Source organism: Hippocampus guttulatus, chromosome 9 (genome assembly GCF_054856545.1).
Source record: "Hippocampus guttulatus isolate MCC_2025c chromosome 9, RoL_Hgut_1.0, whole genome shotgun sequence".
NCBI classification, from domain to species: Eukaryota; Metazoa; Chordata; class Actinopteri; order Syngnathiformes; family Syngnathidae; genus Hippocampus; species Hippocampus guttulatus.
Window position 1 is genome coordinate 7,132,694 of NC_141269.1, and position 18,718 is coordinate 7,151,411.

An 18,718-nucleotide genomic window follows, 5' to 3' on the forward strand; every position below is an offset into this window, starting at 1 on the left:
AACGCCAGTCAAGGAGGTCTAACACACATACAAACACACACACAAATCAATGTATGTTGACTTTTTTTTTTTTTTTAATCTAAAAAATTGTGACTTTGGGAAAGAGTAAGTCGAAAAACTACTCCACTCTCCAGTTTGAAGCATGAAACCTTTGAGTATCTGTGTGTGTGTGTGTGTGTACACTCTATCCCAGCCCTCCTCAACTGGCAGACCGCGATCCACGACCGGACCGCCGACCTCCTCTGTCCGGACCCTCTGCATATTGTATAAAATAATAAATTATAAAGTGATTTTTACGTTATACATTTTATATTTTTGGACTATAATCTGCGCATTACCGCGATCGCTTGTTAAAATTATCCGTTGTATTCTTTGCGTGCACTAACAGATGTATTGCAGAGCACCGCGACTGTGTGTGTATAATGTTTGACGAACTGGAGACCCTGGCTGATCAGGGCATGTCGGCGATAACGATGCGCTGATTGGCTCCTCTGAACTTAAGGTGTGCCCATACGTAAGCGTCAGCACGCGTCTATCCCAATACACACGCATTCAAAATGGATGATTGTGTCAGGAAACGGACGCATGCGCGACGCCACAGTGTGCTCACAGCTTCAGCCCAGGAGAGCCGCGCACAGACAATTAGACAAGACGAATCGCGGGAGGTTTCGATTGTGTGCAGTTTTGCTCCCGTCTACCCGGGGATCTTTGCAGCTGTTTAACAGCAGAATAGCGCAACATGGTAAATGAACATCCCAATGGCGTCCTCAAATAATATTTGCATGCCTCAGACATTGCATTCACCTTAAGTGGAAGAACAGCACTGCACATTCCTGTGCTCCCTTGTGTCAGTATTTAAAATGGTTCTTAACTCCTCTTCTGATATATTTTTCAGTGATTTCAGAGGGGATGTGAAAAGGGGAATTGTACAAATGAAAAGGATATTTTTTTTTCATGTTTAGTATTTATTTTGGTAAAATGAGTATTTTGTTTTGCTTTTGTTAAATGAAGGGAAAAAAAGACAACTACTGTTTAACAAAGTTAAAGTAAAAATGTCTTATTTCCCTAAAAGGGCTATTTCTATTATTAAGCGGGCACAACTTAACAAAATATAAGAGTTCCTGTGCCTCAACACAATACCTCTCATTATTTGCTGTGTACTGGCAAAGTGAATAATTGTTATTTTCACGCACCCCATTATTGGTTGGTTGTGAGGAGTGTTGATTTGTATAAGCTTGGCTTGACCATACTAAATGGGCATATCGCCCTGCTCCCCAATGACCGCCGTGCATGGGACCGGACCTTGGTCTTATTAAAAAAAATAAAAAAAAGTGGACCGACAGCATTTCTAGTTGAGGACCACTGCTCTATCCCATGTCTCCCTCTTTTTTAGCCCTATCCCAATCCAACCGAGTCTCGTGAATGGCACCATAACAATAAAATTTAATTGAAAAATATCGTCAAGCTACACTGGCAGCACCCGTTCTCGGCGACTCACCTCTGCAGTTCCTTGACAGACATGGAGATCTTGAGGTTGTGTCCCAGAACGTGGAGTGTGGTGAGGATATCGGCCCACTGGACCATTTCTCCGAGAGGACCCCCTTTAAGCACTTTGGGGCTGAACACATCGCCAGACTCTTCTGTGAGGAAGCCCACATGGATGAGGATCTGCAAGAGGGCACAGACACGCAATCTTGTTATTGTCTGCCTCGTGGGTCAGGCCAATGAGTTGATATTAATATTAACGGACAGGTTTACTTCAAATCCTTAATTCTGCATATTCACTGAAGGTTCGAATGGAAAGCGAACGTGGGTCGTGCATACTGACAATGTACATTATTTTGCAAACCTGATTATGACTGTGAGTCAGTGAAAAATGTTTGATAAACGCGGCGATTCGATTTAATTACATACAACACAAAACCAATTGTCTTTTGGTTGAGAGAAAAGAGTGCGCGTTTCTCAACAAACGAGCAATGACTTGTGAAAATAAAAGTCTGAACTTTGCACATGACAATATTACATTTAGAATATGATCCTGCATTCATTCCAACCTCTGTGATCCCCCATTAAAATATCATTTGTAAACTCTTGATCTCCACCCATTAATTTAAATTGCGGAATGGAGAAAAAAAAAAGACAGCTCAGCTGTTTTAATGACATTGGGGATTAGCAACATTTTAATTTCAGATGCAGCAAGTACATTTGGCATTCCTCACGCTTAGTCAGACAAGCAAGTCCGGTGCATCTTCAAGCCTGCTCAATGTGTGAGTATCTATTTTACTACTCCAGGCAAAATTTTTTTTACTTTTGGGGGGGGGGGGGGGGGGGGCGTGCCTGCAAAATCATCACATCCCAGCAAGTACGAAGCAACATGTTGCTTTTCAGGCTGAATTCGACCGGGCCATGTCCTAACCTTGCTCTGCAAAGCAATCCTGATTAACCATCACAGCATGAACACCTCCCGTTGATGGCTGGCAAGCAAGTTGCGTTTATTTTCAGTACGTCTCCTTGATCAGGCTCGGTCCAAAGTGCGTGCTCAGAATGTGGATGCGCTCGTCAACCTCATGCTACCCTCTTCCCTGCATGCTTGTATGATAACCTGACGTGCGATAAGAACATTACCAGCACCGTTGTGCGAACATTAAAATAAAAGCACAACTTTCAAAATAAAAGCACAGTTTAATTAGACTATTTGCTTACTGTAAGGGCCGGTCAGACATTGAAGGTGGGCCGGATGAGGACCACAAGCCCCCAAATCTCTTCTAAACTGTCACGGTAGGAATGGGACAAGTAACTAAGTTGCAATTGCACCGAATAACCGTTGATGCGAACGAAGGCAATCAACTTCTTACATTGTGAGGGAGAGACCTCAACCTAAACAATGCGTTTTGAAACCCCCCCCCCCCCCTGATCTCACTTTATTAGGGTCTTTGAAATGTTATGTAAAACATTAAAATGTTCTGAGTTGAGCATGTACGAAATGTGAATGTGGTTTGTACATCATGCTATTTTTACATCATCATAAATGCGTTGTCAAGTAATTGTTTTACCGTTTGCAAGGTGGTATTTTACCCGGTAAAGCTAAGACATTTTTTCCCCATCCACAGTTCAAAGAAGAAGCACAAGTTGAGTTTCAAACAAACAATTGAAATTATGTGTTCAACATCACTATACTTAAAACTACTCACGCATGCGCATTACATGCAAAGGCAACTGCTAACAAGTGTAAACATGCACCAAACGCGCATAAAACATTGGACAATAGCGTGCACGTGGATTGTGTGTGTGTGTGTGTGTGTGCGTAAGCAGCAGTTGTCAAGCTCCACCGAGAGTCCAGCTGGCGTGGAAAAATTCCCAGATTTAATAAGCCGTCTCTAATAGCTAATAGCTCGTGCTTCATAAAATAAGGATAAGTGAAATTTAATTACAGTTATGGTGGCAGATGGCAAGAGTGACAACCCGTGGCAGCGCAGCATCCTTACTTTTCATGCTTGGCCGCATTCACGCCACGTGAGCTGGTATGGCGCAAAACAATGGGAAAATGGTTCCTCATAAGAAAACATGGAAATATATGAACTCTCTATCACAGGAGAAGGAATCGATAGCGAGACAAGACAGAAACTAAAAGTGAAGACTCCAACGTACGCTTACTACACTTGCTCCCTTAACTGTTGCGAAAGCTGCATGACTGCACCCATTTTTTTAGACTTCCAATCCTTGGCTAAAAGGTCCAAAACCCTTTATTTATACCTCCCAGATCATATGCACTAGACTAGAGGTCAGAGACTCTGAGGTCAGCCAAGTCTCGAAAAAAATCTGACTCTTGAAAATGCAAAACACAATCAGCTTCGGCAGATGCTTTCAGGTGATTTGATGACCAAAAAAACTCAAGTCAAAGAAGCAGCAGATACACTGCAACTGGTTTGTGTAATAAGGCTCAATTCTTTCAGCTGAGTTTATTTTCTTGAAGTCTCGAATGTATTCTGTGATGTCCTGAAGTAAAGCAAAGAAAACAGAAATTTGCATTCGAAATAGCCGCTCTCTGCAATTTGACCCTGGCTTTTATCAACTTCTCTATTCTATGCGTCTAAAAGTTACTTCCCAGACACTTTTCACAGTTTGATGCAGGGAATCCACCCCCACATAGACAGACACTTTCTGCATGCATCTCAGACTTTATTCCTTTATCACTTTTGTGCGTAAGTGCCATCCTTGATTTTTATAACAGAGAGAGAAGAAAGTGGCAATGTATATGTAAAGTATCTAAACGTGTTTATTTTATTGTTGATTATTATTTATTATATATTTTTCTGGGAGCTGGACAAAAAGAACGACCAAATAAATGGAAGGACCGAAGACTCCGTGTGTCAAATGTAAGGCGTAAATGAGCTTTAAGATACGTGGTTTGCGACAAGTTGCAGGTCAAATTTAATTGCAACGGAACATCCTTGTCATTTTCAGCGTCGCTTGGGGGAAGGATGAATTCATTTGCACCTTCATTATCGTCAACACTTCTCATACTGGGGAAAGTCAAAGTTCGAGCCTGCGGGAAGTGTTCATTTTTCAAAGAGCTTGCCAATCAATAACGCGGCTAATGCTATAAATTGTACTGATACAACCCAGTGGCGAGCCGTGCGGGTCTTACTCGACTTATCCACCAGAAAGATCACGTTGCAATTACGGACACCATCCAAACGCGGCTTAACGGGCATGTACCTGTTGCGATGTCAATCATCTGGAGGAGCTCATAATCAATATGCATATGACAAAAATATGAAGGGTTATCAGGTGCCCATAAATGCTAAATATTAAAAGAAGTCATGTGTGCAGATTGCTCAAAGTGTTTTGCTAGTGGAACGTTTGACCAACCAGAACGTGCTGATGTGATCGAGGGGCAGCATTCTGGCTATGTCAATAAAAATTTGAAATCTCATTGAAACAGTCTCATTGCAGTTTCATTTTACATCTCCCGGCACGATTGATTCGGAAGTCCCTGCGCAGATTACATGCACATGGAAGCACATTTGAACTTTGAAACTTGACTTATCCGTACACAGGACACATGCTGGAAGCACTGCAACAAAACTAAAGGAGAAGACAGTCGGGAATGCATTCATTCCATTCCCTGGAACAAATCTTAGAAATGAGGTTGTAAATTCAGGTGAGTGCTTTTGATTGTGTTTATACCAGCAGAAAGACCTTGCAGACCCCCAAATTTCACACGGCTGGTGCTACTTGGCTCAGAGTCACTTGAACATTCGGCATCCATCCATGGAGCACGTTTAGACGAGAAGCAGCAAAGAGATTTCATAGAAAAGCCCCCGGGGAGCAAAACGTCTTGCTACTAGCATCCGCTGTTGCACCCTGCCACCCCCAATTACAAACACACTTCCACTTGCCATTACTGTGACGAACCGCCTCCGACAGCAAGGCAGACCCGCGCAAACGCGACGACATCTGCTTGAGAGATAGCTGGCGCTGGCTCATTGTAAGGCATTTACACTCTTCGGGCAGCCATGATGGGAAGCAACAAAGCGTTTCAGTGCGGCGCAAGAAAGGCAAACATCAATCACGGTGACAGGCCACTATGGCTACACTTGTTAACTAACTTTAAGAAGGGATTGAGGTTCAGAGAGATGCAAAATGTGTTCACCAAAGTGCTTTCTCTCAAGAGCTTGTTCATTCATCTTCATTTTCGGGAGCAAAACCAAATCAATCCACAGCATGTTGAAGCATTAAATCGAAAATCTCGTTTTTTCAGAAAGTTCGTTTTGTTTTTTTTAACCTGAACTTTGGATCAAGATGGCCTTCAAATGAGAGCCCAAGTTGGCTTAACTCGTTTTAAATGAAGGCAGCAGCCACAAAGCCTTACAATATTCCCCCAGTTCCCCACAATTCAGTCGTCTTTAATCCATTTTCTACTAAGGCTTCTTTTCGACCATCCATCCCTCTTGTCTTCCTTTTTCCTCCTCTGGCACCAACACAGTTTGGTGCCTTCCTTCGTAATCCCAATCACCAGCGTCATCATTCGTGACCTCCTTTCATTTCATTGCTCATCTATCTCGGAGTCTCTTTTGTCTTCGGCTTCTCACAATAGGCCTCTGGCATGTGATATCATGTACTAGAACCAAAATTAGATCATTATAACACTTCAATGTTTTTTTTTTTTTTTTTTTAACTTATCTACTTCAAAACGAAATGCGATTTTAGCTGACACGCACATATTACAAGACGTCAGAAAGCTATGATGGGTGACAACTTATCATTGGCTCTTTTTAGAGAGAGAGAACTACTGTAATGCTTTCTATTTGTGGAATGCTGTGCCGTTTTCAGATACACCGTGTACATTATTAAAACGGCGAATGGTTGTGTGCGGAGCAGACATGGCATCAGTAAGACTGAAGTTTTTCTTGTTGCAAAGAAAGGAATATATTTTCATCATTAACATCCGCCGTTTCTGTGGAAAAAAAAAAAAAAAAAAGACTCCCGCAATTGAAAAACAAAAGAAACTTAAAACGATAGATTGCGATGATTCTCCTTGCTACCTTTTTCTGGTCCCTCCACCGATGCTCCAGCTTGGCATCGAGGCGGTTGGCAGCGGTTGTCCACTGTGGAGCGAGACGACGGATTCTACGCTTCATGAAGCTCAGAGACTCCTTTCCTGCGCCAATCTGGTCGAGTAGCATGGACAGATCGGTGCGGAAGGCAGCCTGAGAACAAGGTGCATGGGTAGAGAACAAATTGTCGTGGAGTCAACATGAGGTGGAAATTTGATTCTGCCAAGTAGAACAAAAAGACCTATTGTAAAAATCGTAATATTGTATTGTGTATATTATAAATTGTAAATGTGGTTCAGTGTCGTTGTAAAATACAACATGTAGTGCATCCATCAATCCATCCATTTTCCGACCCGCTTTATCCTCACAAGGGTCGCTGGAGCCTATCCTAGCCGTCTTCGGGCAGTAGGCGGGGGACACCCTGAACCGGTTGCCAGCCAATCGCAGGGCACACAGAGACGAACAACCATCCGCGCTCACACTCATAAACTAGGGACAATCTGGAGTGTTCAATCAGCCTGCCATGAAAGTGTTCAATTAAGAATGCGTCTGCAATGTAGACAATGAGAGTCAAAATGACAGGGGTGAAACAACGCCACATGACCCGAGTCAGCAATGAGTAAAAATAGAGCGGATGATGGATAGATGAGGCGTGTGTAATTAGTAGACTTTGAAAAGAGTCAGATGAAAGTGAAGTACTGTGTAGTAATGGGGTCAGAGCGCTCAAACTCTCCTGAGCATAAGCTATGTTTGCCTTCTTCTTGTTTATAGTTTCATGATGGATGACATCTCGACTTTCATTTTCTGCTGCCTCGTTAGGGACTTATGACCATATCAAGGGTATTAGTATGAAGGTAGCCTATAAACCAAACACGCGACTGGCTATTTAACATATAGTTTAATCGACACAGTAGCCAGTAGCGGTCGAAACGCAGCTGACCCATTTTTTTGTCACAACATCGAGACCAGCAGCTCTGACAAGATTAGCATCGACACAAAAAACTTCAAATGAGGCGATTAATGGAAGAGCTAATATCTAAAATGGCAAAATGTTTTATTCATGTCTTAACAAGCTTTTTTTTCCTTCCCCCTTTTCCTTACAACATACCTCACTTGCCACGTTAATTGGAGTTCAGTCAAAGCGCTTCCACAGCTCACCTACTCATGGCCTTAAAACAGTAAAGTCTTTCTTGCATAAAATTAAACGCGAGTGTGAAGCGTGAGCCAAGATATAATGACTAAGATAACATACTGTCTCCTGCCTTTAATGCTTTTCCTATTGTTACCATGTTTAATTTAGTTGCGTCATTGACGCAGTTCCACAACGCTTTAGACTGTGTTTCACGGGCTTGAGCAGTCATCTACTTTTATGTAACACTGATTGTCAACTAGCGGGTCGTGGTTGGTTTTGGGTTGGACGTGGACAGCTAGAGGAAAAATTACAGGGTGTCCTACGTCCAATAACACTTTATCATTTAAAAGCCGTTTTACAACACTACCCTACAAATAAATGGTCCTTACAATGGACCCCACAGATGGGCTCTAGCGCATGTTGACGCTTTGCAACCAATAACAAATGGTCAAACAATGACAAGACCTCAGATGTTTGTTAGCTTGAGTTTTTTAAGAGCAACTGAGCAAAACTAAAACTAAAATTGTGTGGCTTGTATACTCACAGGCCTCTTGGTGGTGCCCTTAGCCTGGTGGACATGCTGGGGGCTGGGCTGGCTGCTGTGGTTCCTCCAGGCCAGCGGGGGGCAGAACCACTCCACTTCACTGAGGTAGACAAGGAAGGAGCAGTCGGAGCCATCGACACCATAGAAGGCGTAGCAAGGGTCAGAGGTCCAGCGTGCTCGCATCCACTGAAGGGATACAAACAACGGTAATGCCACATACAAGACAGAGGCATACTATGAAAAGTCGATACATTTTTTTGATCCTCAAAGTCGAGGATTAGTACAGGTGAATCTCAATAAATTAGAATATTGTGTAAAACGTATTTTTTTTTCAGTAGTTCAATTTAAAAACAAAAACTTTTATATCATATTAGGTTCGCTACACACTGAGAATCCATCCATCCATTTTCCAATTCGCTGATCCTCTTGAGGGTCGCGGGCATGCCGGCTGTCCTGAGGCAGGAGGCGGGGTTCAGCCTGAACCAGCCAATCGTAGGTCACACATAGACGAAGAACCAATCGCGCTCATTAACACAGCTAGGGACAATTTAGAGTTCTCCATTAAAACTCATTCAGTACCAGCCAATTCTGGACCACGTCTGAAAAGACGTTTAAAAGAGTCTTTGGGAGTGAATGAGTTAACCTGCTATGCATGTTTTTGGAATGTGGGAGGAAACCGGAGTACCCGGAGAAAACCCACGCAGGCACAGGGAGAACATGCAAACTCCACATAGGGAGGCCGGAGCCCGGAATCGAACCCTGCACCTCTGCACTGTGGGGCGGACGCGCTAACCTGTCGACCACCATGCCGCCCCACTGAACAATGCTTTTTTTCTCTTGTAGCTAATGTAAACCCTAAATTCACCCTCAAGGAATTTTAATATGATATAACATAGAATTCCAATTCTTTTTAATGTAGTAATGAGGTAGGAGTAGCCTTCTGCACTTGATTCACAGCTTTCTCACCAAGTCATGCAATCTGTCTGAGACTCACTGGGCCGTCAAACTATAAACCGTCATCAAAAATATCCTTCGAAACGGCTGCAGCTGCACAACTGCTTTTTTGTCGTTGTTGTTGTTGTTTTTCTTTTTTTTCCCAAGCGCATCAAAGCTTGCAAATCCCTCTACCAGTAACAAACGGCTGAACAAAATATCTGCAAACGTGTGAATTAAGTCCATGGTTTTAGGAGTGGATTTCAAAAAGCCTTTGAGCGAATGATGCACGTGACTAGTGTGAGAGTGACTGGTGCTCCAGATTCCTCCTGTTGGGCTCTACCTGCCTTGCTGGAAGTTGATTAAATATGATTGAATCTGAAAACGGATGTGTACGAAGCCGGCAGGACAAGTCGATTACAGTGACCGTGAATGGCAACGGCAGAGGTCAGCCAGACAATGCGAAAATAATCTGTTAAACCTTTGAATCGCTTTATATCCCTAGTTAAAAACTAAACAAATACCATTAAGGGAGGGACACGGGATTCCATCTCAGAAAATGAAAGGGTTTAACAGTTCACAGTCATTTCGACTAATGGTCAAAATCCAAATGAAATCAAAATTTAAACTTACGTCCACTTTTCCAGGACACTCTGGGTAACGGGGATCTTTGGGTACCTCACACTGGCTTGACGTCCCATCTCTCACAGCTGAAAAGACATTTGTCCTTGAGCTAACAGTTCGTCAACCTCGACAACCAGCCCTTTGGTGCTTTCAACTAACCGCACTGTAATCCGCAAAGTGAAGTCCGTCCAGACTGAGTTAGTGTCACCCCACTAAGCACCCAAGCCTTTTGAAAAGGAATGAACTTCTCTTAAATGTGTGGCTTCATTAATCCACCGGCTCTATGTTCCCAGTGTTAATACGTACAGATTGACTTTAATGATCCATACAGCAATTAATCATCATGATGCTACCCCTCAGCTCATTGAACACGCATTTTTACAACATGGCAGCAGCCATGAGGCCCCAAGTTAGCGTGACGCATATTCATATGCTCCTCACCTCACTTTAGGATGGAAAGTGACAATAACCTGCATACAGTAGTCCACCTCGGCCGTGTGACACTAACGCAGCGCACAGTGTTCACCGGACCTTCCAGTGCAGCTGAGCCAGTCATTCTTTGCCCAGCGAGTGAGGGCAAACACACTGCATTCATTGCTTCACTTGGTTAAATGCCTGTCTGCTGCTGATATAAGGCAAAAAAGGGGGGCGGGGGGGGGGGGGTTGGTGCACCAACGTTGCCTTTGAGTGTTTTCATCCTTTTTTCAAGCTACACCCCCATCCCCCCCACCCTTCTACCTTTCTCTCCTAATGAAACTGAGACATTACTGCAAATAAGTCTTTGGCCCGCAGGCTTTTCTCCATTTACAGAAATACACAAACAAACATTCAAGATGAGGGTATTCACAGGTCAAATCTATTTGCCAACCAAAGCCGCACAAAAAGCTTGACTAGCAATGTACATTCATGAGTTCGATTGATAAAGCAGCATTTTTGTTCAATTTAGCTTTGATAAAAGACTTACAGGTGGGCTTTGCTAGCTGAGCTTTGCTGAGTTATGCATCAATGGAGTCCTAAAATCGAATCAACTCTGAACTCCAGTCATAACATGATATTTTCACAGCCATTTTTTATGCGCGTGTAATACTGTCCTTGGATTACACATTAAAACTGGTTTGAGAATTGGGCGGTGTAATACGTCTTTCAGAGTTATCTACGCATGGATTATTATTATTATTTTTTACATTTAGAAGATGCATTACATTTTTTGGAAAATAGATGTTTTAGATTTAGGCCTACAAATATTGAGAGTTATGAGTTTACTACCAGGTTACCCTAGATTAGTGTTAAGTAAAACGCCGTTGGATCACATACAAATTCAGGCTAGGTCACAGTGGTCGGAACAGAATATGCATTGTGCGTCACGGTCCCCCAGTGTTTCATTGTCACCGATCATTGTACCTTTGCCTTGCATAATGCTGGTTTGCAGTATCTGCTCCACTCTGACTGCCATGTTGGAGACATTCTGAGCTATAGTCTGGATCATCTCCATGAGGCCAGCTGGTTGAAACCTGCAAAGGCGCAGCAACACATACAAAAACATGAGCTCAAAGTGTAATCAGCAAAATTGGCAAGCAAACACAAACCTGGATTCAAATCGCAGCCAACCATCACATTGTTTGCCACACCCAAAGGAGAACAGTAAGGGGACCGACCCAGCCCTGCCACTAACATGGGCCGATATGTTTTTTTTCTGACGGTATGATACCCGTGACAAAAGAATATCGTGGTATCACTGAAATAAAGTCCTGAAATACATGGCAAAGCTTGATTGGTTATGAGAAACAGGTGCACCACTGAGAAGGCATGCCCGCCACTTCAGCTGGTGCTGAAAACAAAAACAAAGACGGAGCAGAACATGGCAATATCCTGATAAGATCATGTTGTGATGTTTGGATATTACTGCCTCCCTAAAATTAGGTGGCGGCGGGTGAGCGGGTCACTGTCATAAGCTCTCTCTCTTCATTTTCTTGACTGGAATCTTGCTTCCGTCTAAAATCCCCAAATGATCAAACCCTTTTTGGGGTAAAACCGTAAACAGTGAATTGGTGACAGCAGAATTAATGGAATGAAAATAAAGGCCTAGGGAAAGAGACGCCCCTCTGTGTCACACTGCTGAAGCTTCAAAACTCCGAGCACGGCAGTAGAACAGGAAGTGATATTTGCAGGTACATTTATACGCTGCTTAATGTGCTGGAGCTGAAAAGCTCATTAGAAACTTTGTTTGCGGTACGGCAATAACGGCACACATTCCGCATTAAAGTGTACGCAAGTGGTGGATGTTTCCTCTTTTGGGTCTAATAGTGATTTCATGTCCATGCAGAGTAGATTTGAATGCAGGAGAAGAATTCCATTTTCGTGGGACTTCTGTAGGCTCGTGCCTCATCGCCTGCTTTTTTTTTTTTGTCCCCTCGTTTTATCTCAATCCCCTCCTGTGCTCCCCCCTCTCCATTTTTAACATCTCAAACAGATGTACAAGTGTTAGCGAGGGATGCAAATTGGTAGACACTTGGTTGGAGCGTGAAATAGAAAGGACCTGCGCTGCCACTTCTGCTGCCGGATGACAGAGCTCCTCATTCACAAGATAAGATGTGCTGAATAAGTTGTCTGCGTACGGACCGTGGTTGTGTAGTTTTAGCATGTGCTTGGTTGAATCTCATGCAAAAAAAGAAAAAGAAGCCCTCATAGCCTCATTATTGCTCACGCTCGTTTCTGCTGCAGTGCCCATTACCTCTTTTTTAATGACATGATTTCAGCGGGCACTTCAACGCTGTTGTGTGTCTATGCATTGTCTAATCAGCAGATGGCTTTAATCCTCATTAATTTCATGCTCCCCAAATGCAGCGTGATCACAAGTCACTCACAATGATACAATGGGTTGTCTATGCATGTGTGGGCAGGATGATGCGCAAGGGCGCTTGACTATATGCCAGCAGCAGACGCTTGAAGAGTCAAGATAAATCCAAGCTGTGGAAGTATGCCCGCCAGGAGATAACCTTTACGGCTTGAAAGAAAATAAAGATAGCCGACAGGCTCAACCTCTTGTTATTCTTATTAGTGCAATATTCATCAACCTCTTGTTATTCGTATTAGTGCAATATTCATCAGGGTGGGCGTTGGACGACATTTCCTTGCTCAAGCAGGCAGAAAATTAATGGGCTGTTTTTTTTATTATTGTAATTTTTTTTTTTTTTATGAGACAAGAATCTTTGAATCTCTCGTGCTCGAATCTCCTGTTTCCATGGCAGGTTTGTACTGAGCAGAGAAACGATGCCTAGAGGAGTTGTGAGTCTGCGTGTAGCTCAAGTTCCCACAGCTGACGTCATGCTTTACTTCTTCAGGCGGCAAACTAGTTGGAACGGAATCAACAACGCCTCTGAGGATCGCAGCCAAGTAGCGTACTCCATTTTGCCTTGACTGCTTCAAGACACAATTGATCAACAGTCCATTCAACACAATTGTGCAAATAAAAAAATAAATACATAAACATTTAAGAACACAGTTATCAATTGCGTGTCTGCTTCACGGGTCTAAGGTTCACTGTGGCTTCCGCTCACATTCCACACACATGCATGTTAGGTTAATTCACGACTGGCATATAAGTGTGATCGATTGCCTGTCTGTGCCCTGCGATTGGCTGGTGACCAAGCCAGGGAGCATCCCGCATCTCGTGCAAAGTCAGCATCGATAGACTCCACTTCACCAGTGACAAAGTATTTTTAAATTAGCTCATTCTCTGCCATTAACAGAAATCCAGCCATTTATGGCCACCGATGTATAATACCAGTCAAGTAGGTTTTCTCGCTGGTCTGGTCTGTGAAATTCAAGTTTGTAAACAACTGTAATGACGAGGAGATCCATATAGATGGTGGCGTTGAATCACTTTGGATGTGAGCTTAGCACTGCTTTTGAGTAGAAGATAAAGATGAGGCGGGGATCTCGGCTTGTCACATCCATCAGGGACAGAAATACAAACAAGTTGGAACTCGGGCAAGTTAAGGTACCTCACATGACAGGGTATGTAAATGTATACTATGAAAACTACTCACACATTAATTGGTGCATGCCCTAACATATGAGACATTAGTGTTTCTCTTTATATTGCCAATATTCATGTTTTATCACACGTGTACTGCACATGCTAGAAACTCAAATCTGAAACCAATCGTAGACATCCAGCGCTTCCTATTGTTTGAATAATCTGTGGAACGGCAGCACGTGCTAAATTATTAGCATATCTGGCTCACAGTTCTGAGGTTGTGTTTCAAATTTTGACTACCCCCACACTCCTTCTTCCTTGCATTTGTACTCCAGTTTCTCCCACATCGCATTTGGTTTATAGTAGACTCTCAATTCTCCGTTGATATGAATGCAAGTATGATTGGTGGTCATTGTATACGTGCTCTGCGTTTGACTGGTGACTATGCAGTCCACTGCCTCTCGCCCAAAGTCAGCTGGGCTAGGCTTAGGTTCACCCGCATGAAAAATGAGATGGTTCGGTTTAAAGGAGTGCATATATTTCAAACAAAACATTTATCACGCCCATTAATGTCAACTAAAGGACAAATGAATTCAGCCTGCGCCGAGATTCGTTTTCCACCGAGTTCCACTCCAGTTATGCATGTTTTATAGCCCCATATGTATTCATATAGTTTTATGCTCTGTTCTCTTATTAGCATCCATTTTCTACCCCCCCCCCCCCCCGCTGTCCCAAATTAAATAAACTGTTTGACGTTTCCCCGGCTGCTGCTAGTGGTGCACAAAAAACATTGTATTAGTAAAAGTAATGACCTTGTGTGGTCTGTAAATTAACTCATTCACTCCCAAAGACGTTTTTAAACGTCTTTTAAGACTTGGTCCGGAATTGGCTGGTACTGAATGAGTTAACCAGCGGAGCTTGGGGGGGCGTCCACTGAAAAAGTCCACCTAATTTCACCTGAGTGTAACAAAACTGTCAAATTCAAAATGGAAAAAAACAAAAAAACAAAAGCACAAAAGTGATATAAAAGATCGGGAGTACAAAAGAGAGACAGAGGGTGCTGCATGAAAGAAGTCATGAAATAGGAAGCAGATCAAGCATCGGAGCACCACGGGGCACTACAAATAAATGCCCCTCTTCCTTTTCATTTAGAGCATAACAACAAGGTCTGACTCAAATGACAAATTATGCTCATCAAAGAGTAAAAGAAGACTGTGGACGTTCGACGGCTGCGCGGCGCTCACCAATGAAGCCACGCGCATTTTAACAAGCTTCTCCAAATGAGCAAAACAACAACAAATCAAGACGAGCTCAAGAATGAGAACATGCGTTGGAGCAGATGAGGGAAAAGAAGCAAGAGAGGGGAAATCAATCAGCAAAAGGAAAGTCTCTACGGAGACAGGAAATGAAAATGACTTCTCATATTCGACTTAAAAGAGAGCTTCCCTCCCTCATCCCCACACCCTCTCTCGGATCTAATGAGCTCATCCTCTTAAGGACGAGAGGAGGGTCTGTTGGGCAGTACCGCATGACTGGACACCATCCAGCACGAGAGATGTATGTGATGAGGTGTCAGCACGTCCGTGCATTTGTGTATTATCACTCACGACATTCATTTTCATATGCTTAGAGTAACTGTCTTTTAATGTAAGGTTTAAAAAATATATATACCTGTATATATTTATATATATATATATACATACAGATATACACACACACACATATTCAGTCATTCATTTTCCGAACTGCTTGATCCTCACTAGGGTCACGGAGGGTGTGCTGGAGCCTATCCCAGCTGTCTTCGGGCAGTAGGCGGAAGACATATACTGTACATATATATATATACACACACACACACACACACACACACACACACACACACACACACACACACACACACACACACACACACACACACACACACACACACACACAACAGTTGAGTGGGGTGTGGTTGAGTAATGGTTCCAGTGTTTGAGAGCAGAGACAAGGGCTTGATTTATCACATTTGAGAAGGTGCATTTATTTGATTTTATTTTCATTTTTTTCTAGAACAGACGCTGTTGAATTTTATGAACTCTACTATCGGATTTTGTGTCAAAGAGTAAATTAGTTAATACAAACATTTGGGCAAAATATAGCTCTTTTTTTGGGGGGGCGGGGGGGAATATACAGCACGTCTTTTCGGCTTTGTACTGCGGTGATGCCAATAGGTTAATGATTACTTTCTGCACAAATTACAACATGGTTTCCAAGACAACATATTAAGGTTGTCAATGACTAAGTTAATTAGAAAAAAAAAAGCTGAAGTCAAGCCAAAGAGAACAGAGGCCCAACGGCAAACATCCTGCACCAATAACCAAAATACAGTGAGTCAACTCAACATTATTGTGCCTTCTTTCGTCATTGTTATTTCTCCTTCTCCTTCCTTTCCTTGTTATTTTCTGCCCTAATGAGTGGCTACCCTGTGGGTGAATTGCAGGCGGAGGGCTCAGACATCCAGTCCAATTCGCCACGACACGGCAGTTTGTCAGCACCCATGAAGCTCAAGCCAAAGATGAAACTCCTGCCCAGCACAAGCACATCTTTCTGTGAATGTGCACCTGACTGCCCCGTTTATTTATTTTACTACTCAATTAGATTCTCATCCCTCTATGGCTACAGAAGTCAGAAATGTCAAGAAAATCTGAAAATTGAAAAATAACGTCAAGTATCACATATTTAATGGTTGATTCGTGCATACCCCTCCAAGTCCAAAGAAAGCCAAACTGGAGAAATGAACATACACGAGAGCCATGAGGAATTATTAGTGTAGGTGTGTAGGTGTGACAGAGAGAGAGAGAGAGAGAGAGAGAAAAGAGTGTGTGCGTGTGCACGCATGTGTGTGTTGATGTGCGGCCATTAATTCTGTAGGCTGCATCCTCAAATCAGGTTGCTGTCTGTGCCCTGGTCTCATGCCCAGACTGAATTTATTAACACGTGTTACTTGGACTGCAACTAATGGATAATCATTACGATGATGCTAGATGGAGCGTGCAGATGAACCTTTCTTGAGCGTTTTATTTTATTTATTTTTTGCTTTTAAGGATCCATTTCAGTCCAAATCAACACGCCGTCAAAAGAAGAAGAAGAAAAAAAATGTAATCCATTTGTCTGTGTGTATTTAATGGCACCTCAATATGTGTTTTAACTACACTCTCTGAGTTCAGCAACAATAGGCCAATTCTATGCATAAGAAATGAGGATGCTTGCAAAGGGATTAGCCCACAAACCTGAGGAAAAAGTCAGCCTAGGTCAATGGAATATGGAAATGATAATAGATACTCGATAAAATAAAATATCCCCAAGGTCACGCAATTTGACCAACATTTTCTCAGAAAATCCATCGTTAAAAAGACAAAACGACTCATGCGGCCATGAGGGACATCAACAGCATATCTCCCAGACCCTATTCCATAAGAAGGACTAGCTTCAATAAGAAGAATATACAGTGGCTTTAAAGGCTGAATCTACAAAGCGTGGCTCAGGTGAGACCATTTAAAATTTTCTGCTCCCACTTGGCACACTATAGACATGTGTCATTGAAGGCGAGAAAAATACATAGAATCAAAATAGATCGGACTCAAGTTTCTTCCAAATTTGGATTTAAAAAAAAATCGGAGACATATAGGATATTTGCCCATATCGGTGCGTCATAAACGCAAAGAGCAAATTTCCCGTCACAAACCCATCTCTTTTTAAACAACACAGACAACAGCTCCTGTAAATTTAAACTAAGAATGACAGACCATTAAATGTGATCTCATTTTGCTGCATTAGAGATGCGCCCATTGATCAAATTAACAAAATATAGGCCCATGACGCTGTCTATTAGTGATCATCATCCATTTTACGTTGGTTCCCAATTACGCGCAGTGTGTGGGCCCCAAATAGTGCATGAACCCGTAACAGTCCCTGCAGCAACAATTGTTTCAAAAATATATGTTCGATGTAGCCCCACTACATGGCGTTCTGATTAATTATTGTATTTTGTGGCATATAATTTAGCGGTAAAACCCACCCACTTTTGTCCATCTCAGTGGGCGGCCGTTTTGCCAGTTGCTGTTGACTGAAAATTACATGAGAGTTGCTCAGGGAACGACCAATCATGGCTCAGCTTGAGAAAACAGGGGAGCCGTGATCGGTCGTTACCTGGGTTGACTTCTCCTTGACGATGTTCCGGTGAATGGGGACTCTTGTCACTTCTAATTACACACACAATAAAAAAAATTCAGACTACCTGTTGTCAATACAAACTCAAATGTATTAATCCGAGCTGTAACCTGATGTGGCGAGAAGCAGTATTTATTAACCCTATTTAAAAGGAGGACAGACACACAACATTGGGCAAGACAATAACTGCATATTGATTCCTTTTAACACTTCAGTGTGCGCACAGTGACAAGAAGTACACGTCTGCACATCCATGGTCGAAGAGCAACTGTGCTTCTTCTGCATTAAATAGTCCTCGACTAGATGTTGATTGCAGTTAACACCGACGCCAGACTATATTAATTGCTCCATTCTTCCGTTCTAGTGCCTCAGTGCCGATGTGATGCTGAAAACTTAACAAGGTAAAAAGACTGTGTCAGCTTGTCACACATGGGTACTCATGCAAAGGGTTTAGGCGGTTTAAATGCGAAAGAGTGTGTGGAATGAAGTGACACTTAAACTCAAGCACCCCAAAAATAAATACATACATAAATACATTAAAAAAAAACACAGGAAGTCAAGGAAGATGGGATCATGTAGTATTGTATTGTTTTTTTTTTACATTATACTTACTGCAGTGCTCTTGCATATGGGAATGACTGATGCACGTTAAAGAATGTCATGAGAAGTGTAAAACACTTATGCGGCAGCTGCTGTAAGCCCCAGCTCTCTCTCTCTCACACACACGCACACGC

At 42.6% G+C, this 18,718-nt stretch overlaps 1 protein-coding gene across 6 annotated transcripts in view; it reads right to left on the minus strand.

Annotated features, from left to right (window-relative positions):
- LOC147200116 (alpha-1,6-mannosylglycoprotein 6-beta-N-acetylglucosaminyltransferase B-like) overlaps window positions 1-18,718 on the minus strand; it is a 132,656-nt gene that overhangs the window by 42,631 nt on the left and 71,307 nt on the right. For all 6 annotated transcript variants that reach the window (XR_015101731.1, XM_086119158.1, XM_086119157.1 and 3 more), the window contains 5 exons: window positions 11,195-11,304; window positions 9,803-9,879; window positions 8,237-8,422; window positions 6,549-6,713; window positions 1,499-1,668 (listed from right to left, as the gene is read on the minus strand). Coding sequence is in view for 5 of the 6 variants with exons in the window: in XM_086119158.1 (XP_085975284.1) it covers window positions 1,499-1,668; window positions 6,549-6,713; window positions 8,237-8,422; window positions 9,803-9,879; window positions 11,195-11,304 (708 nt within the window). In the remaining variant the exon portion in view is untranslated. The remainder of the gene's footprint in view (window positions 1-1,498; window positions 1,669-6,548; window positions 6,714-8,236; window positions 8,423-9,802; window positions 9,880-11,194; window positions 11,305-18,718) is intronic.